This window comes from Zophobas morio, unplaced genomic scaffold, assembly GCF_036711695.1.
Source record: "Zophobas morio isolate AGI-343-1 ecotype UQ-CSIRO unplaced genomic scaffold, CSIRO_AGI_Zmor_V1 ptg000022l, whole genome shotgun sequence".
Taxonomy (NCBI): Eukaryota; Metazoa; Arthropoda; class Insecta; order Coleoptera; family Tenebrionidae; genus Zophobas; species Zophobas morio.
The window spans coordinates 1,569,323-1,594,010 of NW_026972127.1; the positions used below are offsets into that span (position 1 = coordinate 1,569,323).

At 32.1% G+C, this 24,688-nt stretch overlaps 2 protein-coding genes across 2 annotated transcripts; both read left to right on the forward strand.

The window, feature by feature from the left end:
- The first annotated feature begins 142 nt into the window (after positions 1 to 142).
- LOC135133823 (gustatory receptor for sugar taste 64e-like) lies at positions 143 to 15,242 on the forward strand. Its single transcript, XM_064062343.1, has 6 exons — positions 143 to 326; positions 8,639 to 8,883; positions 8,964 to 9,118; positions 9,182 to 9,344; positions 9,458 to 9,547; positions 15,174 to 15,242. Exons 1-6 carry the CDS (start codon positions 143 to 145, stop codon positions 15,240 to 15,242), a joined length of 906 nt encoding a protein of 301 aa, XP_063918413.1.
- A 592-nt stretch (positions 15,243 to 15,834) lies between these two features.
- Positions 15,835 to 24,640, forward strand: LOC135133824 (gustatory receptor for sugar taste 64f-like). The gene is made up of 6 exons (XM_064062344.1): positions 15,835 to 16,290; positions 16,336 to 16,490; positions 16,535 to 16,806; positions 16,853 to 17,015; positions 17,064 to 17,153; positions 24,548 to 24,640. The coding sequence occupies exons 1-6, from the start codon at positions 15,840 to 15,842 to the stop codon at positions 24,638 to 24,640; spliced, it is 1,224 nt and encodes a 407-aa protein (XP_063918414.1). The 5' UTR covers positions 15,835 to 15,839.
- Positions 24,641 to 24,688: the final 48 nt, after the last annotated feature.

Consider the following 24,688-nt stretch of genomic DNA (forward strand, 5'->3'; position numbering starts at 1 on the left):
GTAACTCAATAAAAATATTTTTGTGCAGGGAATTCTGGTTTGGGGTTAAATGAGAGAGAGAGTTGTGGAAAAAATGAAGTGGGTTTGTGGCAAACAGGGTGATGAAAAATTTTTTCACCAGAGAGTTAGATGGGTTTTGGTGATGGCGCAGAGCTTTGGGCTTTTGCCGGTTCGGGGAGTCACTGGGGAAAATTACAACGATTTGAGTTTCAGTTGGTACTTGAAGAGGGTTTTTTATTCGCAGGTGCTTATTTTTGGGTCGTGTTTTGTGGCCGTGGTGGCGTTCTTTAGAATGGTCTACGTTGAGTATAGTTTGAGCAACTTGAGTAAGTATTAGTGGAAAATGTTACTTTTTTGAGAATAATTGTCAAAAATGCTAAAGATGTTGATTTAAACTGAAATTTTAAAGGAGATTCGAGTTGAAGTTTGCACTTTTAAAAGTCAAAATTTTGAGAAGAGTGTCCAAGTAGCGATTTTTTTAACGAAATAGAGCTTTGCGATTTAAAACTGTAAGCTTTAGTATTGATGTTGAAAATTTTAAAGTAAAATTCAAGTTTCAGGAAAAATTAATATCGGATATTAATATTTTAGTATTTTAAAACAGAAGTAGATTTAAAAAATATATATAAAAAAATTCGGTCACACAAATTTTCTCTTGAAAAACCAAAGCCTGGAAACTGGTTTTGAAGCTTCAATTTTTCTACTGAAAAGCCCTTTCTAGGCTTTCATAATTTGGAGATTGGTAGAAAAAAATTCAATATCAAAATGCCGAAATTTTGAAAAATTGGAAAATTGAAGAGCTAAAAAATTGAAAATCGAAAAATCGGGAAATCTAGGAAACGAAACATCGAGAAATTGAGAAATGGAAAAATCAAATTATCAAAAAATCAAAAAGTCGAAAAACAGTATCGTAGTTAAAAAAGTCGAAATTTTGAAACTGAAAAGCTGATTTTTAGAAACGTTTCCAAAAAATTCCGAATTATAGATCTCAAAGTGCTAATTCGAAAAATATAGCATGTTTATGATCCCAGACCAAGATTTTCAAATACCCAGCTTCAAATTTGAATTTTTAAAATCTCTCAAAAATTGCCACTTTTCGTTTTGACAAGAAGAAATTTTGTCTCAAAAATTGGGATTTTTCATTTGGACTATAAAAGAATTGTAGCCAAAAATAAATTATCGAGGGCGTAATTTACTAAAAGTCTCTTTGAGCAATTTCGAAAATGGTAAAAAGAAAGTAAAAAATTTCAAATAGTGGGAGTGTTGAAAAATTGAGTTTTTTTGGAAAAGTTGCCCAAAAATCTTAAAAAATGGAGGATATAAATTCCAACGTGTTAATTCGAAAAATAAAACATGTTTATGGCCCCAGACCAAAATTTAAACTTAAGAAATCAAAAATCTAAAAACTGAAAAAGGTACAAATTAAAATATCTATAAATTGTAAAAACGAAAAATTGCAAAATCAAGAAATCGAAAGATGAAATTATTGAAAAATCGAAACACCGAAAAATTAAAAGTCTGGAAACTCAAAAGTTAAAAAAAATTAAAATTGAAAAATTTGACGAAAAATCGAACAATTAAAAATCGAGAAACAAAATTCGAAAAATTAAGAAAACCAAGAATAGAAAATTAATTAAAAAATGAAATAGGGGAAACCTCGAAAAAATTTAAAAATCTAAAAATTTAAAATCAAGGCTATCAAAAATTCAATACCCAGAAATTAAAAAATTAAAAGTCGTAAAACCGAAAAGAGAGATACAAAAATTCGGAAAATCGAAAAAAGCAAAAATTAAAACATCCAAAAATCGTAAAAACTATAAATTTCAGAATTAAAATCGTGTAGATGAAAAATTTAAAATCGAAAAATAGTGAAGAAAAATCGGAAAATTGAAAAATTACAATTTGAGAAAGTAATAAATTTATAGTTAAAATACCGAAATAAATGAAAAATGTAAAAGTAAAACCCTAAACTGAAAAATCAAACAACTGGAGAAGCGCAAAATTAAAATCGAGAAACGAAAAATCTAAAAATTAAAATGTCTAATCGTAAAAACGAAAAATTGCAAATTCAAGAAATTGAAAGATAAAATTATCCAAAAAAAAGAAAATTAAAATTGAAAAATTTAGGGCCGGTTGCATAAACGCAAATCAAATTTAATCTCTGATTAACTCCATAGTAACGATTGTTATTATCATAGTTACCATTGTTCTTAATCAGAGATTAAATTTGATTTGCGTTTATGCAACCGGCCCTTAACATTAAAAAATGGAACAATTAAAAATCGAGAAACGAAATTCAAGAAATTAAGAAAACCAAGAATTAAAATTAGTTAAAAATTGAAATACAGGGAAGCTCGAGAAAACTAAAAAATCTAAAATCAAGTGTATCGAAAATCCAAAAATGTTAGGAACGAAAAATAAACACCGAAAACTTGAACCGAAGAAAATTAAAACAGATGCTACAATTCGAAAAATTGAAAAATATAAAATAAAAATGAAAAGATCCAAAAATCGAAAAATTAGAAATCGAGAAACTGAAAAATTAAGAATTCCAAGACATCGATCTCGGCGAACTAATTAAATATAAATAATATAGCGTTCAGATCAAAATTTTCTGAGTATTTGGTTTCAAACTCGAGTTAATAAAATTTCACAAAAATTGTCATTTTTCATTTTTATAGATGACGGAACAATTGTAGAAATTTTCAAAGAAAAAAATGTCTCTGAGCAATTTCGCAAATGGTTTAAAAAGTCAAAATTTCAAATAGTGGAACTATTGAAAAACTGAGTGTTTGGAAAAGTTGCCCAAAAATCCTCAAAAAATGGAGGACACAAATTACAACCTGTTAATTCGAAAAATATAGCATGTTTGTGGCCCCAGATCAATATTTTCGAAATATGTACTTATTTTCTTGAGCAATCAGAACGTTTTTTTTTTTTTTGTTAAATTACTACAAAATAAAATAAAAAATCTTACGTTGATAATAAAATCATCATTTTCGGTTTCTTATTTAATAAACCATAAATCAGCAAAAATTTCGATTTTTGAAAAGTCAAACGTCTTGAGAATAATTTCCACTTTATTAAAAGTCGAAACTTAAAAAGTAAAAAAGACGATTTCAAAAAGCAAAACCTGGACAAATGTACAGTGTTTAAAAATCGAAATTTAAACTTTTGAGAATGATGTCAGAGTTGTGACTTTTTTAAGATGAGCCTTTGCGCTTTGAAAAGTTGGAAATTTAAAATTAATTCGATAGTTAAAAGGTTGAAGACGGATTTTTAAAAAACCAAGGACCAAGATTTTCCAAGAATTCCAAGTATAGTTTCAAACTGATTTTTTTAAATGTTCCAAAAAAATTTTGTATTGTTCATTTTTGATATTCCTGAAAAATCGTGGCAATAATCGAAGAAAATAAAGCCGAAATACCTTCTCGAGAATCTCTAGGTAATGCGAATATTGCCTAAAGAGATTAATGGTGGAAAAGAGTCGAAATTTTCATAGTGGAAAATTGAATTTCAGAAAAGTTGCCCAACAATTTCCAAAAAATTCTGGGATATAGATCTTGACGTGCTGATTCAAAAAATATACGACGTTTATGATCCTGGACCAAAATTTTCAAGTATGCAGTTTCAAATTCGAGTTTTTAAAATATCCCAAAAATTGCCATTTTTGATTTTGGCGATTCGGAAAAAAATGGTAGGAATTTTGGGAGAAATGGAATGGAAAAACAGTTGTGAAGGTCGAAATCAACAAAAGGATGTCTTTTGCTAAATTTCGAAGGTGCTCAGCCAATGGTCAAAAATTTCATTTCATTGAGGAAGAATTTGAGCTTTTAATAATAATAATGGTGATTTATTCATTAGGATCAATAAAGATCATTGAACACGTCAAATATAGCAACAAAACACACGGAACAGTAACATAAACATAAAAATAAACATAAATATATGACCATAGATATTATGCATGTGTGTATAAACGTTCTACAGAATATATTATGTATATACAGAAAATTAGTCAAATGAGACAGCAGAATAACAAAATTGCCAAAGTTGCCCAAAAATTGACAAACAAATTTAGGACATCGACGAGGTCAATCGAAAAATATATCATACTTTAGTTTCTGATCAAGATTTTCCAAATATTCGATTTCAAACTCGAATTTTTTAAATATCCCAAAAATTTCCAGTTTTCATTTTTGATTTTCCGAAAAAATGGTGGCAATTTTCAAAGAAATGAAGCCGAAATACCTTCTGGAGATACGAATCTACAGAAAAATCTTTTTAGGAAATACGTATTGCCTAAAGAGTTTGTTGGTCGTAAAAAGTCAAAATTTTCATATCGAAAAATTTAATTTTTAGAAAAGTTGCTCAACAATTCCCAAAAAATTCAGAGATATAGATCTTGCCGTTCTGATTCGAAAAATATGCCATGTTTATGATCCTGGACCAACATTTTCAATATCCAGTTTCAAATTGGATTTTTTAAAATAACCCAAAAATTTCCATTTTTCATTTTGGAGATTCGGAAAAATTGTAAGAATATTTGAAGAAATGAAAAACACTTGTGGAGGTCGAAATCAAAAAAACATATCTTTTTTCGCTAAATTTCGAAGGCGCTCAGCGAAAGTGAAACAATTTCATGTCAAGGAAGAATTTGAACTTTTTACAAAAAAATCTAGGACATAGATCTCTATGAACTTAGATAACTTAAATAGCGTCCAAATCAAGATTTTCAGAATATTCGGTTTCAACCTCGAATTTTTAAATTGCCCCAAAAATTGTCATTTTTAAATTTTTTATAGATTACGGAACAAGCGTAGGAATTTTCAAAGAAGTGGAACCAAAAATTCTGTTTGGGCAATTCACAAAATGGTCAAAAAAGAGATAAAAAAATCCATAAGATTTTGAAAAATTGAGTAAAAATTTACAAAAAAATGGTCCCGGCCCAAAGTTTTCCAAATATTCTGTTCCAAAATCCAATTTTCAATGCATCCCAAAAAATGTCATTTTTCGTCTTAGCAAACGAATTTTGAAAGAAATGAAGTCGAAAAACACTTGTGGAGGTCGAAATCAATAAAAAAAGTTCTCAGGAAGAAGTCAAAAATTTCATTTCGTTCAAAAATTTGAACTTCTAACAAAGTGGCCCAAAAATTCACAAAAATCGAGAACTTAGATCTCGAGTTCGGGATCAAGATTTTCCAAATATTCAGTTTCAAGCTCGAATTTTTAAAATATCCCAAAAATTGACATTTTTCATTCTTTCGAGTTCGAAAATGGTCAAAAAAAGGTCAAAAATTTCATAAGGGCGAGTATTGAAAAATTTTGTTTCGTTCGAAAATCTGGCTAAAAATCCACTTAAAAATTTTGGATATACATCTCAATGTACTACTTCGAAAAATATAACATGTTGACAGTCCCGGACCAAAATTTTCAAAATACTCATTTACAAATTAAGATTTTTATAATATTCTTGAATAAGTATTACTAGCACATTTTTTTTTAAATTGCTAAAAAATAAAATACAAAATGTTATCATCATTTTCAATTACTTATTTAATAAACTAGGTATAAACCACCAAAAATTTCGATTTTTGAAAAGTTGAAGCTGTGAAAATAATGTAATAATTATGACTTTTTTTAAGTTGGGTCTTCGCGCTTTGGAAAGTTGAAAATTTTAAGTTAATTAGACAGTTAAAAGAGCTTGATATTTAAAAAACAACAAAAAACCAAAAACCAAAATTTTCCAAATATTCAACTTATTTCATTTTGGATATTTCGAAAAAATAGTCGCAATTTTCAAAGAAATGAGGTCGAAATATATTCTGGAGGTATGTATCTACAGAAAAATCTCTTTAGATAATATTCATAGGTGATCGAAAAAGGTCGAAATTTTCATACTGAAAAACAGAATTTTTAGAAAAGTTGCCCAACAATTTTCAAAAAATTCTGGTATATAGATCTCTATGTGCTGATTCGAAAATATAACATGTTTATGGCGCCAGACCAAGATTTTCAAATATTGAGTTTCAAATTCGAATTTTTTAAACATCCCAAAAATTACCATTTTTTATTTTGACGATTCGGAAAAATGGTAGCAATTTTCGACGAATTTGGACAATTTCGAAAATACTTAGTCAAAAAAGGTCAAAAATTTCATAACATTTTGAAAAATTGAGATATTTGGAAAAGTTGCCTAAAAATGTACAAAAAATGGTACCGGATTAAAATTTCCAAATATTTCGTTTCAAATTCGCTTTGAGAATGATCGTTGCCTTTTTTAAGTTGAGCTCTCAAGCATTTAAAACTCGGAAATTTAAAATTAATTCGGTAGTTAAAAAGTTGAAGACGGATTTTTCAAACACCAAGGACCAAGATTTTCCGAGTATTCAATTTCAAACTGAAATGTTTAAAATGCTCCAAAAATGTCCATTTTTCATTTTTAATATTCCCGAAAAATAGTGGCAATTTTTGAAGAAATGAAGCTGAAGTTATGAATCTGGTGGTCGAAAAAAGTCGAAATTTTTATATTGAAAAATTGAATTTTTAGAAAAGTTGCCCAACTTCCAAAATATTCTGGGATATAAGTAGATCTCGACGTGCTGATTTGAAAAATGTGGCATATTTATGGTCCCGGACCAAGATTTTATATATTTATAAAAAAAATATATCTTTTTTCCCTCAGCGAAATTTCCAAATTCATTTCATGGAAAAATTTGGCTAAGTTGCCAAAAATTCACAAAAAAATCTAGGACATCGATATCGACAAACTAAATCGAAATATATAGCGTCAGAATCAAGATTTTCAAAATATTCGGTTACAAATTCGAGTTTTTTAAAATATCCCGAAAATTGTCATTTTTCATTTTTATAGACTGAGGGAATTTTCAAGGAAACGGTGCCAAACAAAAATTCTCGAGAGCGCAATCTACAAAAAAATTCTTTTTGGGCAATTTGGAAAATGGTCAAAAAAAAGGCAAAAAATATCATAGGATATTGTAAAATTGAGATTTTTTTTTCGAAAAATTGCCAAAAAATGTAGAAATTTCGATTTTGAAAAGTCAAAAGCATTGATAATTAATAAGAGATTGATGTTAATCTTTACTTTGAAAAAGTCAAATTGTAATTTTCAGTATTGAAGTAGAATGAAAAAAATCTGGAAAAAAATCGAAACTTTAAAATTTAAAAATTCATCATTTTTTAACCATAAATCACTCAAAATTGAACCCTTATAATTTCAATTTTTTTCAAATCTCATTCGAAATTCGAAAAATTAAATTACCATTTAATATTAATCTAATATCGATCCCCTTTTTTATCACTTTAAATCAATCACAATGTCACAACATTTACAGTTTTGACAATTACACACCTGATAATTTTAATGGCTATTTTACGACTACATTTGAAACACACATACGTTACAAAACATTTCCCAGAATCGTCACATAATTAAAATGTGTTGCCTAGCTCCGAAAATATTTGTCCAATAACAAATTTATTTAAGCGCCACACAAAACGACATATTATAAAATTATACGGTAACGTGACATAATCATAGAATATTTAATATGTTGTCACAAATTTAATCAAAGCATCGACAATTTTCTCCGTTCTTTAATTACAATAAGTTCCACACAGGGCGATAAAAATCGGGCGAAATGCCTCTGACTTTTCCCGTAGAGATATAATCATCCGACATTCTTCGGAAAATTGTCATAAATGTTGCAGTCGAACAAGCAAATGGCGCTTTTTCACGTCAATATTAGGTGGATTTTAGTTATGGCACAGATTTTTGGACTGTTGCCAGTTAGAGGGGTCACTTCGCATAAGTTGGAGAATTTGGTATTTACGTGGTGTTCCAAAAGAGTCGCTTTGGCTTTAGTGGTCATTATTGGTTCGACTTTTACTATGGTTATGTCTCTTTACAGAATTTTTCTAGTCGGGTATACTTTGCACCGAATGAGTGAGTTTGTTTTTATTTACTGATTGTCTACTATTTATTTAATGTGTGTGTTTACGTGTTTTTGTTCTTTAATAATACATTGTTTGTCCTTTTATGAATGACTTCACATTAACGGCTTTAATTGCTTATTTTGCTAAGTCATTGTAATCCGTCACACTTACAGTGTACGGTATTTGATTACGACTATAAATTATAGGTTTTTGTGTTTATCTTTTACTGTGTGGTGTAGATAAAGAGATAATCTCAATAAATAATAGATAAACACATAATGAATGGTTCTAAACCTGTTTTCATAACCGTTATACAAAAAAAAATGTTAACATAATTTTATCTAAAAAAATATGTAATATTAGCTCACACACTTAATGTAAACTTCGTTTATTTTCACAACGTGACGTTTCTCTAATTGAATTCAGTACAGTTTAAACTTTTCAGGTAGTTTTATTTTTAACGCAAACAGTACCATAGGAGGGATAATTTTCTTCAACCTGGCGAAAAACTGGCCCAAACTTATAAAAAAATGGAGCCAGGTGGAGTCATCTCTGGGTGGCTGGAACACTAACCGGAACATAAAACGGAAATTTTATTCAATAATAATAATAGTTATGACCGCCGCAATAGGTTTACCTTTAAAAATAAACCAATATTTTTGTCAAATTTTTGAAATTTTAGTTGAACACGTTTTGTCTATAATTTACGTTTGTTCGCAAATACCTGGCGACGATCCAGACAAATATCTGACTTATTTTTCCCGGAATTATCCACATTTGTTTGACTTTTTTGAATTTTCCGCCCCTCTGGCAGTTTTCGCTGTGGTAATGAATTTTTTGAACGTGTTTTCCTGGAACTTTCTGGACGCTTTTCTCATGATAATAAGTCTCGGGCTGTCTCAAAAGTTCCAGGAGGTAACCAGAAGGGTCACAGTCGCCTATAGTACCAAAGTAAGAAAATAAAACTAATTAACTCCACACTAAGTAAAACGTAATATAATTAATAGATTCACGTAAAACACCACTGGATGAAAATTCGAGAAGACTATAACAAAATTTCCATTTTGTGTAAAACTGTCAACAAGGAAATATCCACTCTTATCATAGTGTCTTTCGCTACGAATATGTTTTTCATCACGTCACAACTATATTGGAGTCTTAGGTAACTAAATACATAAATTTAAAAAATAATAATAATAATTAATAATTAATTGTGTAATAATAGCCACAAGTCGACAGCTATCGAAAGCATCTACTTCTTCTTTTCCTTCGGGCTTCTGGTGCTTAGAACCGTCGCTGTAATTCTATTCGCTTCAAATATCAATGACGAAAGCAAGAAGTCGATGAGTTATTTGTTGTCGCTGAATTCTGACGCCTATAGTTCTGAGGTAATGCAAAGCGAGCGGCACGGCGGACCGCTGTGAGGTTGCTTCTCGAGTGGCATAGCGGACCGCGTGCCGCTCACCCGTAATGGATTAACCACGTCACGTCTGCTTTGCAGATCGAGAGGTTCGCCTATCAGATACATTGTCAGCCCGTGGCGTTGACCGGCAATGATTTTTTTACTATAACCAAGGGGCTTCTCTTGGGGGTGAGTTAATAGGAAGAAATGGGTCTCGGTTTCCGTCTGTCTGTCTGTCTATCTACCGTCTGTCCGGATTTTTATTTTTGATATCGCATTTTTCGTTTTTCCTTTCTCTTCGGTTTGACACTTTTTTTATATTGCAATTTTTCATTTTTTTAAGTTTCTCAATTTTTAATTTTTCCATTTTTCAAATTTTCAAGTTCTTGACATCCAATTTTTAGATTTTTCAATATTTTCCTTTTTTTTTCGAAAAGTTGAAAAATCGAAAAATTAAAAATCAAAAAACTAAAAAAACCAGTAAAAATTGGAAAATCAAAAAACTGCAAAAAAATGCAAATCGGAAGAACTGAAGAAACGAAAAATTCAAACGTTGAAAAAGTAAAAATTGTAAAGTCGAAAAACCGTAACACTGCAAGATCGAAAAATTGAAAAATCGAATAAATGAAAAAGTTTTAAAATCCAATAATTGAAAAATGGTAAAATTCTAAAATCGTAAAATTGAAAAAGTGAAATGTTTTAAAAATTATAACTATTATTACATACATATTTAAAATAGTAAATCAAAAAGTGAAGAAACCAAAATTTGAAAAATCAAAACACTGAAAAAACTAAAATTGAAAAAACCGAAAATTAAAAAATTCGAAAAATTCCAATTCAAAAAACTGAAAAATCCAAAATTTGAAAAATTTCACATTTAAAACCAGAAAAATTAGAAAACGAAAATTTACAAATCGAAAATAAGAAGAAATAAAAAAATGAAAAATTGAGAAATTGCAAATCGAAAAATTTAAAAATCCAAAAATAGAAAAATTTCAGGTTAATAAAAAGGAAAATTGGAAAATCAGAACATTGAAAAATCGCTATACATATGTATTTTAAAAATAAAGAAAATAAAGACAGAAACGAAAATTTACAAAGCGAAAATGTGAAAAAACAAAAAAAGTGAAAAATTAAGGAATTGCAAACTGAAAACTTGAAAAATCCAAAAATTCACATTAAAAAAAAGAAAAATCAGAACATAGAAAAACCGAAATATTTTAAGAATAAAGAGAATAAAAACAGAAAGGAAATTTTATAAATCAAAAAACTGAAGAAACAAAAAATCAAAAAATTTTAAAATTATACAGTCGGAACATTAAAAAATCGAAAAATTGTAAAAATAAAGAAAACAAAAATCGAAACTAAAAACCGCAAACCGAAAAATTAAAAAACTCCAAAAACTGAAAAATTTCAAGTTGAAAAAAGAAAAAATTTGAAAATGAGAACATTGAAACACCGCTATATTTTAAAAATGAAGAAAATATAAAGAGAAACGAAAATTTGAAGAAATGAAACAATAAAGAATTGATAAATTCCAAATCGAAAAATTGAAAAATCCAAAAATTAAAAAATTGAGAAAAATAAAAATTTGAAAATCAGAACACCGAAAAACCGCTATATTTTAAAAATGAAGAAAATAAAAACAAAAATGAAAATTTACAAATCGAAAAATTAAAAATCCAAAAATTGAAAAATTTTAGATTAATAAAAAGGAAAATTAGAAAATCAGAACATTGAAAAATCGCTATAAGTATGTATTTTAAAAATAAAGAAAATAAAGACAGAAACGAAAATTAACAAATCGAAAATTCGAAAAAACACTAAAAGTTTAAGGAATTGCAAACTGAAAACTTGAAAAATCCAAAAATTCACATTGAAAAAAAGAAAAATTAGAAAATCAGAACATTGAAAAACCGAAATATTTTTAAAATGAAGAGAATAAAAACAGAAAGGAAAATTTATAAATCGAAAATTTGAAAAAATAAAAAAAGTGGAAAATTAAGGAATTGCAAACTGAAAACTTGAAAAATCCAAAAATTCACATAGAAAAAAAGAAAAATTAGAAAATCAGAACAAAAACCTGCTATTTTAAAAATGAAGAGAATAAAAACAGAAAGGAAAATTTATAAATCAAAAAATTGAAGAAACAAAAAATGAAAAATTTTTAAATTATATAGTCGGAACATTAAAAAATCGAAAAATTGTAAAAATAAAGAAAACAATAAATCGAAACTAAAAACTGCAAACCGAAAAATTAAAAAATCCAAAAACTGAAAAATTTCATGTTGAAAAAAGAGAAAATTTTAAACTCAGAACATTGAAACACCGCTATATTTCAAAAATGAAGAAAATAAAAACAAAAATGAAAATTTACAAATCGAAAAATTAAAGAAACAAAAAAAATAAAATATTGAGAAATCTCGCAGTGTTAAAACGAAAAATTAAAAGGTCGGTACATTGAAAAACCGCTATATTTTAAAAATAAAAAAATAAAAACAGAAATGAAAATTTACAAATCGAAACATTGAAAAAACAAAAAAAAAAAATGAAAAATTGAAAAATTACAAATCGAAAAACTAAAGAATCGAAAAATTGAAAACTCGAGAAACTTTAAATCGAAAAATTGAAAAATATAAAAATTGAAGAAATGAAAATTGAGAAATCGAGAAACTTTAAATCGAAAAATTTGCAAAATCAAAAAATTGAAACAAGAAAAAGATTGAAAATCTGAAAAATTGCTATCCAAAAATTGAAGAAATAAAAAACTGAAAAATTTCGCATTGAAAAAAGAAACACTAAAAAGTCAAAACATTGAAAAACGATAAATTAAGAAAATAAAAAAAAACAGAAATGAAAATTTACAAATCGAAAAATTGAAGAAACAAAAAAAATGAAAAACTAAAAGTCACAAATCGAAAAACTGAAGAAATGAAAAATCGCAAATCGAAAAACTGAAGAAACTGCAAATCAACAAATCGAAAAATAAAAAACTGAAAACTTAGGAAATTCAAATCGAAAAATTGCAAAATCTAAAAATTGGAAACCCACAAAAATTGAACAATTTCACATTGAAAAAAAAAATTAAATCAAAACGTTGAAAAACCGATAAATTTAAAAAATAAAGAAAATTAAAACAGAAATCAAAATTTACAAATCGAAAAATTGAAGAAACAAAAAAATTAAAAATTGAGAAACTGCGAATCGAAAAACTGAAAAAACAGAAATTGAAAAAACAAAAAATTATGCAGTAGAAACATTGAAAAATCGAAAAATTGTAAAAAATAAAAAAATAAAAAAACGAAACCAAAAATTGCAGATCGAAAATTTGAAAAAATGAAAAATTAAGGAATCGAAAACTCAAGAAACTTCAAATCGAAAAATTGGAAAATGTAAAATTTCAAGAATAAAAAGAAAATGAAAATCCAAAAAAATTGAAATTTTAAAAATTCGCAAATCGAAAAATTGAAGAAATAAAAAATTGGAAACTCGAGAAACTTTAAATCGAAAAAGAAAATAACAAAATGAAAAATATAAAGAAACAAGAAAAAAATGAAAACATGAAAAATTGCAATCGAAAAATTGAAGAAATGAAAAATTGAAAACTCGAGAAAGCTTAGAACGAAAAATTGCAAAATGTAAAAATTGAAGAAACAAAAAAAAATGTAAAATTGAAAAATCGCAATTCGAAAAATTGAAAAAACGAAAATTGTAAAAGCAAACAATTCTACAGTGGGAACATTGAAAAATCGAAAAATTGTAAAAACAAAGAAAATAAAAAACCGAAACCAAAAATTGCAAATCGAAAATTTGAAGAAATGAAAAGTTAAAAATCGAAAAATTGAAAACTCGAGAAACTTTAAAACGAAAAATTGCAAAATGTAAAAATTGAAGAAACAAGAAAATAATGAAAATCTGAAAAATTGCAAACTGATAACTTGAGAAACTTTAAAACGAAAAATTGCAAAGTGTAAAACTTGGAGCAACAAAAAAAAATGAAGAATGGAAGAATCGCAAATCGAAAAATTAAAAAAGGAAAAATTGCAAAATTGAAAACTGAAACATCCAAAAGCTGGAAAATCTGAAACATGAAAAATTTTAAAATGAAAATTCGGAAAGACACATATCATAAAATTGAAGAAACAGAAAATTATAACGTTGGAACATTAAAAAACGGAAAAATTGTAAAAATAAAAATAATAAAAACCGAAACCAAAAATTGCAAATCGAAAAATTGAAAAATAAGAAATTGAAAACTTGAGAAACTCAATTTAATTTAAAAATTAAAAAATCGAAAAACTGGAACATTTCACATTAAAAAAAAGAAAAATTATAAAATTAAAAATTTCACATTGATAACAAGAAAAATTAGAAAATCAAAACAGAAAAATCGCTATATTTTAAAAATAATGAAAATAAAAACAGAAACGAAAATTTACAAATCAAAAAATTGACGTAACAAAAAAAATTAAAAACTGAAAAATTGCAAATCGAACAATTGAAAATACAAAAAATTGTACAGTCGGAACATTGAAAAATTGAGCAATTGTAAAAATAAAGAAAAAAAATTGTAAATAGAAAATTTAAAAAAATGAAAAATTATTAAAAGAAAAACCTAAAAATTGAGAACTCTTGAAATTGCAAATCGAAAAAATGCAAAATCTAAAAGTTCGAAATTCGGAAAGCAGAAAAATTGAAAAATGAAAACTGGAACAAGTGCAAATTAAAAAAATTGAAAACACAAATATTATAAAATCTGAACATAAAAAATCAAAAAATTGTAAAAATAAAAAAAACGAAAAAAAGAAACCAAGAACTGGAAACCGAAAATTTGAATAAATAAAAAATTAACCAATCGAAAAATTGAAAATTCGAGAAACTTTATATTGATAAATTCAAGAAACGGAAAAATGAAAAACCTAAAAATTGAGAATTCTTGAAATTGCGAATCGAAAAATTGCAAAATCCAGAAGTTCGAAACTCGGAAAACAGAAAAATTCTAAAAGAAATCTCGAAAAACTGTCAATCGAAAAATTGCAAAGTGTAAAAATTGAAGAAACAAGAAAAAATGAAAAATTGAAAAATCGCAAATCGAAAAATTGAAGAAATGACAAATTGAAAAATCCAAAACTTTAAAATTGAAAAATTGAAAACTCGTCAAATTGCAAATAGAAACATTGCAAAGTCTAAAAATTGAAGCATCCAAAAGTTGTAAAATCAGAAAACAGAAATTTAAAAATGAAAACTCGAAAAGATGCATTTCGTAAAACTGAAGAAGCAAAAATTATAACATCGGAACAGTGAAAAATCGAAAAATTTGTAAAAATAAGGAAAATAAAAAACCGAAACCTAAAACTGCAAAATGAAAATGCAAAATTAAAGTCTCGAAAAATTGCAAAATTTACAAATTGAGAAACAAAAAAAACTTAAAAATCGAAAAATTGAAAAAAATTAAAATTGAAAAAACAAAATTTTTTTTTTGTTTTTGTTTATTCAGTTTTTCGATGTTTCAATTTTATAGTTGAAAAAATAAATAAAATGAAAAACGGAAAATGGCAAATCTAACCAATAAAGAATTGAAAATTGAAAACTTCAGACACTCAAATCGAAAAATTGAAAAATTCAGAAGTTGGAAAATTAAAAAACTGAAAAATTTAAACTTGAAAACTCGAAAAATTGCAAACGAAGAACTGAAGAAACAAAAAAATCGCGAACATTTTTTATAATTTTTCATAGTTTTATTAAGTGCACTTTAGGAGCAAGGGAAATTCCATCGCAACAACCTTCGACCAATTTTTTAATGCCTTTGTTTCAGATGGCTGGAAGCATCGTCACCTACGAGCTTTTCCTGATCCAATCAAACGGTGCGATTAATTACTTTTGAAATAAATCCTAACTAAACGATTCTTTGATTATTTCAAACACCCACCTTAATTGCAAAACTGCGCAAATAATAAACATTATTAGTGATGTAACGATAAGATTGGTGATTTTTCGAAAACAAATCAATGCAAGCGGGAACCAACAGGTGTTGGAGGTGTTTTTATCGCGTGAGGTCAACAAATGACTGTTGTTGACTATGCATAATTCATAATTTATTGGATTAGGTTGAGAAGGCAAATAAGTTTTATTTAGTGATATTTTCCTCCTTTATTTACACAACTCATTAGTTCCTACAACTTTACACAAAACAGATCGATATCCAAATCACAGAAACTTCAAAACAAAGTCACGCGTCCCTCCCACGCAGCACTCTTCATCTTACACCGCCTTTCGTCAATATTTACACAACTTTTAATATTGATGAACAGCAGCGATATTTTTATAATTATTTCCATATTGACCGATAGAGTGATAACATTAGTCAACAAATGTACAGAAAAAGCGCTCGACTGCGTCACTCCATCCAGTAACCGGCTTTCTTTACTATGCGCTTTAGACAAAATCCACAATGAGAGTAATCCGGAAGATGAAGTCAGACATGGCACTCACAATAGAGCCGGATCCCACCCTGGCCTACCCCCAACACAGCTTCCACGAAAGCTTCTCCTTCGTGATAGTGTTCGGGCAGTTCTTCGGCATCATGCCTCTCTACGGCATGACCAGAAAAAACATACAAGACGTCCAGTTCAAGTGGAAGTCCTTCCGCTTCCTCTACGCCTGCTACAACATCGCTGGGGCCTTCGTAATGGGAGCATTTTGCATCCTCAAGTTCGCCCTCCACGGCTTGATGCTGGATCAAGCAGGTCCCACGTCCTTCTACATCCTCAATTTCTGCGGCGCCGTCCAGTTCATAGTCCTGGCTAAGAACTGGTCCAACGTGCTCAAGGAGTGGTCCTTGATGGAGATGTCCATGCGGGGCTACGGCTCCGTGGTCACCATGAAGCGACGCCACATGATAATGACCACGGTGGTGATGACTCTAGCCCTCGGTGAGTATCTCGTCTAGTTGGTCAACCCTCATTTTGGACTTCCAGCTGAGCACCTACTCTTCATAGGCAACGCCTTCACCATGGGGCAACACTGCGGCAACTTCAGCCTGGATTCCTCTGACGAAATCTACTTCGAGCTAGCTTTCCCGTCGGTTTTCAAAGTCATCGAATACTCCCCTTGGAAGGCCTTCTTCGTCGAGGTAAGTCCCCCACAAGCTTGACTTTCTCTAACTCAGAGTCGTAGTTGGCGAACGTCATCAGCACCGTCACTTGGAACTACACCGACCTCTTCATCATGCTAATCAGTTGCTCTCTAGCGGCTCGCTTCGCTCAAATTAATCGCAGACTTAAGACAAATCGGGTCATGCACGAGAAATTCTGGAAGGAAATCCGCGAGGATTATAGCAAAGTGGCTCATTTGGTGCAAGTTGTGGATAAACATCTAGCGGCTTTGGTCACCATCTCCTTCTTTAACAACGCCTTCTTTCTTTGCGTGCAGTTGTACAATAGTTTGAAGTAAGATCCGAGGTGTGGTTGGTTGTTTTGTAAGGTGGGATTTCAGGATTCGGTCTACTCCAGTGGAGACTATTTATTATTTTTATTCGTTTGGGTTTCTGGTGGCTAGGACTATAGCGGTGACGCTGTATGGGGCTTGGATTAACGATGAGAGTAGGAAGCCACTTGAAGTTCTTCATTCGATTCCATCGGAATATTACTGTGAAGAGGTACTTAATTTTGTTTCCAGGAGCTGTTATACTAATGGGTCGTTTTAGATTGCTCGCATGATTCACCAAATTAACGCTTCGCCTGTTGGGATAACAGGATCGAGATTTTTTATGATAACTAGAAGCTTTCTCCTAAAGGTGAGTGAGTGTAGTGTTATCTAGTATTCAATTGAGGACCCACTTACGACGCATTTTTTTAAACATCAATCAACTAGGGGTAATGAAATGTCGCTGCCGTTTCCTCTCTATTTTGGTGTAAGAACAGCCTTAAGCAGCTGATGACGTAATATTTTGATATTGTGTATGTACTAAAAAAACGTATTTCAACCATACTCCAAATTAATAGGTATTAACTCAGACTTTAACGACAACAACAAACTAATTTGAAACTTAATTATTGTTTATCATTTTTGTTCGACATTTTGTACTTTACAATTGATGATAAATAGCGTTATTGAACATAAATTGAAACTCAATCCAGAAACATTTAATTTGAAATATTTATTTCTAATCAAATGAATAATAAAGTAAGTGAAATTTTCCAACCAATAGATTAATTATAACTTCAACAAAATAATTTATTCAAAAATAGTAAACAATTAACACTTGACCTAAAGTTTTTATTAAAGAAACTTTACTTGATCTGACTTGACTTAAACTAACTTGGCCAAATATCACCTGACTTGACTTGATTTGATGCTTCACCTGATTTGACATTTAGCCTGACTTGACATAATTTCACCTGACCTGACCTGACTATTACTGACTTAATGGGTAATAATTATGTTTAACTTATTTTAAATTATTACAAAAACAGTCTTAAAGCTGGTCTGACCAGACCTGATCTGATTTGACATAACATAAGCTGACTTAACTTGACCTAACCCGATTTAACCTGATTTGACATGATTTGACCTGATCTGAACTGACTTGCTGACTTGACCTGACCTAATCTGGCTTAACATAATTTGACCTTACCTGACTTGATCTGACCTTACCTGATCTGACCTCAGTTTTTTCTGTAACTGAGTGAGGAACCTTCAAAAAACTTCCCGGACCTGATCTAGCCTGACTTGACTTAACCTTTCTTTGTTCGAAAACCTTTTGAAAAGGCCCCCGCACTGACCTTTTTTTTGTCAGGAAAATCTTCAAAAAAACCTAACCTGACCTTTTTATTAGGTGGGGAAACCTCCAGAAGGCGTCCCGGATCTAATCTTATTTGACCTGACCTGACCTTATTTGGTTAGGAAAACATTGACCTGACTTGATCTTTTTTTAGTTGAGAAGGAAAAATCCTCAAAAGGCCTTCGAACATGACCTAACCTTTTTCTAAAAAATTGGACGGGAAAATCTTCAAAGGCTCCCGAACCTGACCTTAGCTTTTTTTATTATTGAGTGGGAAAATCTTCAAAAAGCTCTTCGGATCTGACCTTATCTCACCTGATTTGACATTCTTTTTTTGGCTGGGAAAAACCTTCAAAAGGCCCCGGACCTGAGCTGACTTGATCTTTTTTTCAATTGGGAATGAAAAATCTTCAAAAGGTCCCCGGTCCTGACATGACCTTTTTGCTAAATGGTTGGGAAAACCTTCAAAATCCCACCCGGACCTAACCCAACTTGACCTGACAGTTTTTTAATTGACCTGACCTGGAAGGGAAAATTTTCATAAGGCTCCCGAACTTTACTTGATCTTTTTTTATTATTGAGTGGGGAAATCTTCAAAAGGCTTCCCGGATCTAACCTTATCGCACCTTTTTTTGGTTGGGAAAAACCTTCAAAAGGCCCCGGATCTGACCCGACTTGAATCTTCTTTTTTAATTGCAAGGGAAAATCTTCTCCGAACATGACCTGAACTTTCTTTTAATTGGGTGGGGAAATCTTCAAAAGGCGCCGAATCTTACCTGATCTTCTTTTTTAACTGAGAGGGAACATCTACAAAAGACCCGTGGACATGATCTGAGCTCTTCTTTAATTTGGTGGGGGAACCTTCAAAAGGTCGTCTACATCTGACCTGACCTGACCTGACCTGACCTGATGTGACATTTTCTTTTCTTGGGAAAATTTTCAAAACCCCCAAACTTGATCTGATTTGATGTTCTTTTTGATTGGATGGAAAAATCTTCAAAAGGCTCTTCGGATTTGACCTTATCTCACCTGACTTAACATTTTTTTTTTGTTGGGAAAAATCTTCAAAAGGCCCCAGACCTGTGCTGACTTGAATCTTCTTTTTTCATTGGAAAGGAAAATTTTCAAAAGGCTCCCAAACTGTACTTAATCTTTTTTTATTATTGAGTGGAGAAATCTTCAAAAGGCTTCCCGGATCTGACCTTATCTGACCTGACTTGACATTTCTTTTGGCTGACTTTAGTCTTCTTTCTTAATTGGAAGGGAAAATCTTCAAAAGGCCTACGAACATGACCTGAACTTTCTTTTAATTGGGTGGGGAAATCTTCAAAAGGTCCCCGGACCTGACCTTACCTGACCTGACTTGACCTTTTTTTAGTTGGCAAAACCTTCAAAAGGCTCCGAAACTTACCTGATCTTTTTTATTTGATATGGAAAATCTACAAAAGGCCCGTGGACATGACCTGAGCTTTTTTGACATATTTTTTTGTTGGGAAAATTTTCAAAGGCCCCCAAACCTGATCTGATTTGATGTTCTTTATAATTGGAAGGGAAAATCTTCAAAAGGCCTCCCGAACTGAGCTGACCTTTTTTTAATTGGGCAGGGAAACCTTCAAGAGGTCCTCCGGACCCGACTTGAGTCAATCTTTTTTTAACTGGACAGAAAAATCTTCAAAAAATTCCCGGACCTGACCTAACCTTTTTTTAATTGGGTGGGGAAACTTTCAAAAACCCTCCCCCCAAACCTGACCTGACCTAAACTGATCTTTTTTTTTAATTCGGCTGGAAAATTTTCAGAAGGCCCCTGGATCTGACTTGACCTTTTTTGTTGGGTGGGAAAACCTTCAAAAACCCTGTCGAATTTAATTTGACTTGATCTTTTTTTAGTTGAGAAGGAAAATTCCTCAAAAGGCCCCTGGACATGACCTAACCTTTTTTTAACTGAAAGGGAAAACCTCCAAAATGCTCCCCCAACCTTATCTGACCTTTTTTATTATTGAAACTTCCCGGATCTGACCGTATCTGACCTGACTTCATATTTCAGCTTTCAAAAGGCCTCCCGGATCTGATCTTACCTGATCTGACCTTTTTTTTTGATTGGGAAAATTTTCAAAATGCCCTGACCTGACCGGACTTTACATTTTTTTCTAACTGGAAGGGAAAATCTTTAAAAGGACCCCGGACATGACCTGACCTTTTTTTAATTAGGCGGGAAAACCTTCAAAGAGCTGCCCGAACCTGATCTGAGCATTTTTTAGTACTGAGTGGGAAAATCTTCAAAAGGCTCCCCGGATCTGACCTTATCTCACCTGGTTGGAAAACCTTCAAAAAGCCCCGGACCTGACTTGACTTAAATCTTATTTTTTAATTGGAAGGGAAAATCTTCAAAAGGCCTCCAAACATAACCTGAACTTTTTTTTAATTGAGTAGGGAAATCTTCAAAAGGTCCCCAGACCTGTTCTTACCTGATCTTACTTGACCTTTTTTTAGTTGAGAAAACCTTCAAAAGGCTGGGAACCATACCTGATCTTCTTTTTTAATTGAGAGGGAAAATCTACAAAAGGCCTGAGTTTTTTTTTAATTTGGTGGGGAACCTTCAAAAGGTCCTCTACATCTGACCTGACCTGACCTGACCTTTTTTTTTAATTCGATAGGGAAACATTCAAAAGGTCCTCCGGATCCGACTTGAGTCAATCTTTTTTTAACTGGGTAGGAAAATCTTCAAAAGGTTCCCGGACGTGACCTAACCGTTTTTTATTGAGTGGGGAAACTTTTAAACACCCCGGACCTGACCTTGACCTTATTTGTTGGGTGGGGAAACCTTCGAAAGACTTCCCGGACCTTGTCTGACTTGACCTGACCTGACCTGACTTCTTTTGGCCGGAAAATCTTAAAAAGCTCTCGGACCTGACTTAACCCTTTTTTAGGTGGGCAAAACTTTAAAAGCCCCCCCCGAACCTGACCTTTTTTTATTGAGTGGGGAAACTTTCAAAAGGCCTTCCGGATCTGATCTTACCTGACCTGACTTGACCTTTTTATTTGGTTAGGAAAATCTTCAAAAGACCTCGCATTTGACCTGACTTGATCTTTTTTTAGTTGAGAAGAAAAAATCCTCAAAAAGCCCCTGGACATGACCTAATCTTTTCTTAAATGGACGAGAAAACCTTCAAAAGGCTCCTGAACCTAACTTAACCTTTTTTATTATTGAGTGGGGAAATCTTCAAAAGGCTTCCCGGATCTGATTTTATCTTACCTGACTTGACATTTTTTGATTGGGAAAAACCTTCAAAAGGCCCCGGACCTGAGTTGACCTGAATCTAACCTTATCTCACCTGACTTAACATTTTTTGGTTAGGAAAAACCTTCAAAAGGCGCCGGGCCTGACCGAACTTGATCTTCTTTTTTAATTGGAAGAGAAAATCTTCAAAACGCTTCCGAACCTGACCTGACCTTATTTTATTATTGAATCGGGAAATCTTGAAAAAACCCCGGACCTGACCTGACTTGAATCTTCTTTTTTAATTGGAAGGGAAAATCTTCAAAAGGCTTCCCGAACTGACCCGACCTTTTTTTTAATTAGGTGGGCAAACTTTCAAAAGGTCCTCCGGACCCGACTTAACTCGATCTTTTTTTTTAACTAGGCGGGAAAATCTTCAAAAGGTTCTCGAACCTGACCTAACCTTTTTTTAATTGAGTGGGGAAACCTTTAAACCTCCCGAGCTGACCTGAACTGAACTGATCTTTTTTTTAATTCGGCTGGAAAATCTTCAAAAGGCCCCTGGATCTGACTTGACATTTTTTTGGTTGGGAAAAACCTTTAAATGTCCCCGGACCTGACCTGACTTTACCTTCTTTTTTAATTGGAAGGGGAAATCTTCAAAAGGCCTCCGAACGTGACCTGACCTTTCTTTTAATTGGATGGGGAATTGTTTTTTTAAGTGGGAGGGAAAAATATTTAAAAGACTCCCCGAACCTGACCTGAGTTGGCCTTTTTTGTAGGAAAAACCTTCAAAATGTTTCGCACCTAACCTGACTTGACGTTTTCTTTTAATTGAGTGGGAAAGTCTTCAAAAGGCCCCAGAACCTTACCTGTCTTTTTATTGGATAAAGAAACCTTCAAAAGCCCCCCGGACCTGACGTGACCTAATCTCTTTTTTAAGTGAAGAGAAAATCTTAAAAAGGCCCCGCTAACCTAACTTGACCTTTTTTTCTTGGATGAGGAAACCTCCAAAAGGATCTGACTTTACCTGACCTGATTTAACCTTCTTTTTTGATTGGGAAAAATCTTCCAAATGCCCCGGAGCTAACCATTTTTTATTATTTATTATTCAAAAGATCCTCCTGACCGGACCTGACTTGATTTTTTTTTTGGGTGGCCAAAACTTCAAAAACTCCCCAGAATTTGACCTCTTTTTATTGGGTGGGGAAACCTTCAAAAGGCCTCCCGGATCTGATCTTAACTGATCTGGCCTGACCTTTTTATTTAGTTGGGAAAACCTTCAAAAGGACCCGTACTTGACCTGATTTTGGCCTTTTCTGAAGGCCCCCGAACATGACCTAACCTTTTTTAATTGAACCGGAAAGCCTTCAAAAGGCTCCCCGAACCTGACCTGACTTTTTTATTATTGAGTGGGAAAATCTTCAAAAGGTTCCCTGGATCTGGCCTGATTTGACCTGACTTGAAATTTTTTTTGGTTGGAAAAAACCTTCAAAAGGCCCCGGACCTGACCTGACCTGATTTTCTTTTTTAATTGGAAGGGAAAATCTTCAAAAGACCCCCGAACATGACCTGACCTTTTTTTGATTGGGTGGGGAAATCTCGAGGAGATCCCTAAATCGGACCTTACCTGACTTGATCTTTTTTTGAATTAGCAGGGAACAATCTTCTATCTGACCTGACTTGACCTCTTTTTGGTTGGAAAAACCTTCAAAGGGTCCCAGATCTAACCTTACCTTACATGTCTTGACCAGACCGTTTTTGATTGGAAAAACCTTCAAAATCCCCAAGCCTGACCTGACTTGATCTTTTTTTAATTGGGATTGAAAAATCTTCAAAAGGTCCCCAGACCTGACATGACCTTTTTGCTAAATGGTTGGGAAAACCTTCAAAAGCCCCACCCAGACCTAACCCAACCTGACCTGACAGTTTTTTAATTGACCTGACCGGACTTTATCGTTTTTTAATTGAGCGGAAAAATCTTCAAAAGGCCTCTGACCTGACCTGACCTTGTTTATATTTGGTACGGAAAACCTTCAAAAGACCCCCCTAATCTGAACTTTTCTTATCTGACCTGACCTGACTTTTTTTCCTTGGGGAAATTTTCAAAAGCCCCAAGCCTGATTTGACTCGATGGTCTTTTTAATTGGAAGAAAAAAAACTTCAAAAGGTCCCCCAAACTGACTTGACATTTTTTTTAATTGGGTGGGGAAACCTTCAAACCTGACCTGACTTGATCTTACTTGACTTGACCTTTTTTTAGTTGGAAAAACCTTCAAAAGCCCCGAGAACCTGACCTGTCTTTTTTATTGGATAGGGAAACCTTCAAAAGCACCCCGGACCTGACTTGGCTTAATCTCTTCGTATGAGGAGAAAACCTTAAAAAAGGCCCCCAGCCCCAGCCTGACCTAACTTACTATTTTTTTTTAATTGGGAGGGAAAAATGTTCAAACGCTCTCCGAACCTCACATGACCTTTTTTCTAAATGTTTGAGAAAACCTTTAAAAGCCCGATCCGGATCTGACAGTTTTTTTTAATTGGCCTGACTTGACTTTTTTAATGGGGCGGAAAAATCTTCGAAAAGCCTTTGACCTGACCTTTTTTATGTTTAGTGGGGAAACCTTCAAAAGTCCCCACGGACCTAACCCGACCTGACCTGAGAGTTTTTTTAATTGATCTGAGCTAACCTGACTTCATTTTTTTAATCAGGCGGAAAAATCTTCGAAAAACCCCTGACTTAATCTGACTTTCTTTATTAGGTGGGAAAACCTTCAAAAGCCCCCCGGATCTGAACTTACCTTACCTGACCTGATCTGACCTGAGTTGACCTTTTTTTTGGTTGGGAAAACCTTCAAAAGCCTCGAATCTGACCTGACTTGATGTTCTTTTTAATTGGAAGGAAAAATCTTCGAAAGCCCCTCCAAAATTGACCTGAAGTTTTTTTTATTTGGATGGGGAAACCTTCAAAAGCCCCTCCCTCTGACTTGACCTGACCTGAATTAATCTTTGTTTTAATTCAAAAACCCCCATGAACCTGACTTGACCTTGATCTGATCTGACTTGGCCTGACTTGTCATGATTTGACCCTACCGCAAGTTGACTTAAGTTGACCTGGCCAGTACTTAATGGTTAAATTTATGTTCAACTTATTTTAAATTATTTAAAAAACAAAAAATATTCTTCGTTGCAGATGGCCTCAACCATTGTCACATTCGAACTAATGTTCCTCCAGTTCGGTCCCTTAGTGCGCCCAGGCTCAACAACATCAGAGTGCGTAATTTAGCCACCCCCAGCCACATTTAATTTATATTTTTTTATACTTTTCTAAAAA

Excerpts from the sequence above, each read along its gene's own strand:
- LOC135133823 (XM_064062343.1), top strand. The coding sequence starts at position 143 with ATGGCGCAGAGCTTTGGGCTTTTGCCGGTTCGGGGAGTCACTGGGGAA. Across the intron at positions 9,119-9,181 it reads CAACTATATTGGAGTCTTAG|CCACAAGTCGACAGCTATCG; the intron begins GTAACTAAATAC and ends GTGTAATAATAG. Across the intron at positions 9,548-15,173 it reads CCAAGGGGCTTCTCTTGGGG|ATGGCTGGAAGCATCGTCAC; the intron begins GTGAGTTAATAG and ends CCTTTGTTTCAG.
- LOC135133824 (XM_064062344.1), top strand. The coding sequence starts at position 15,840 with ATGGCACTCACAATAGAGCCGGATCCCACCCTGGCCTACCCCCAACAC. Across the intron at positions 16,291-16,335 it reads GGTGATGACTCTAGCCCTCG|CTGAGCACCTACTCTTCATA; the intron begins GTGAGTATCTCG and ends TTGGACTTCCAG. Across the intron at positions 16,807-16,852 it reads CAGTTGTACAATAGTTTGAA|GATTCGGTCTACTCCAGTGG; the intron begins GTAAGATCCGAG and ends GTGGGATTTCAG.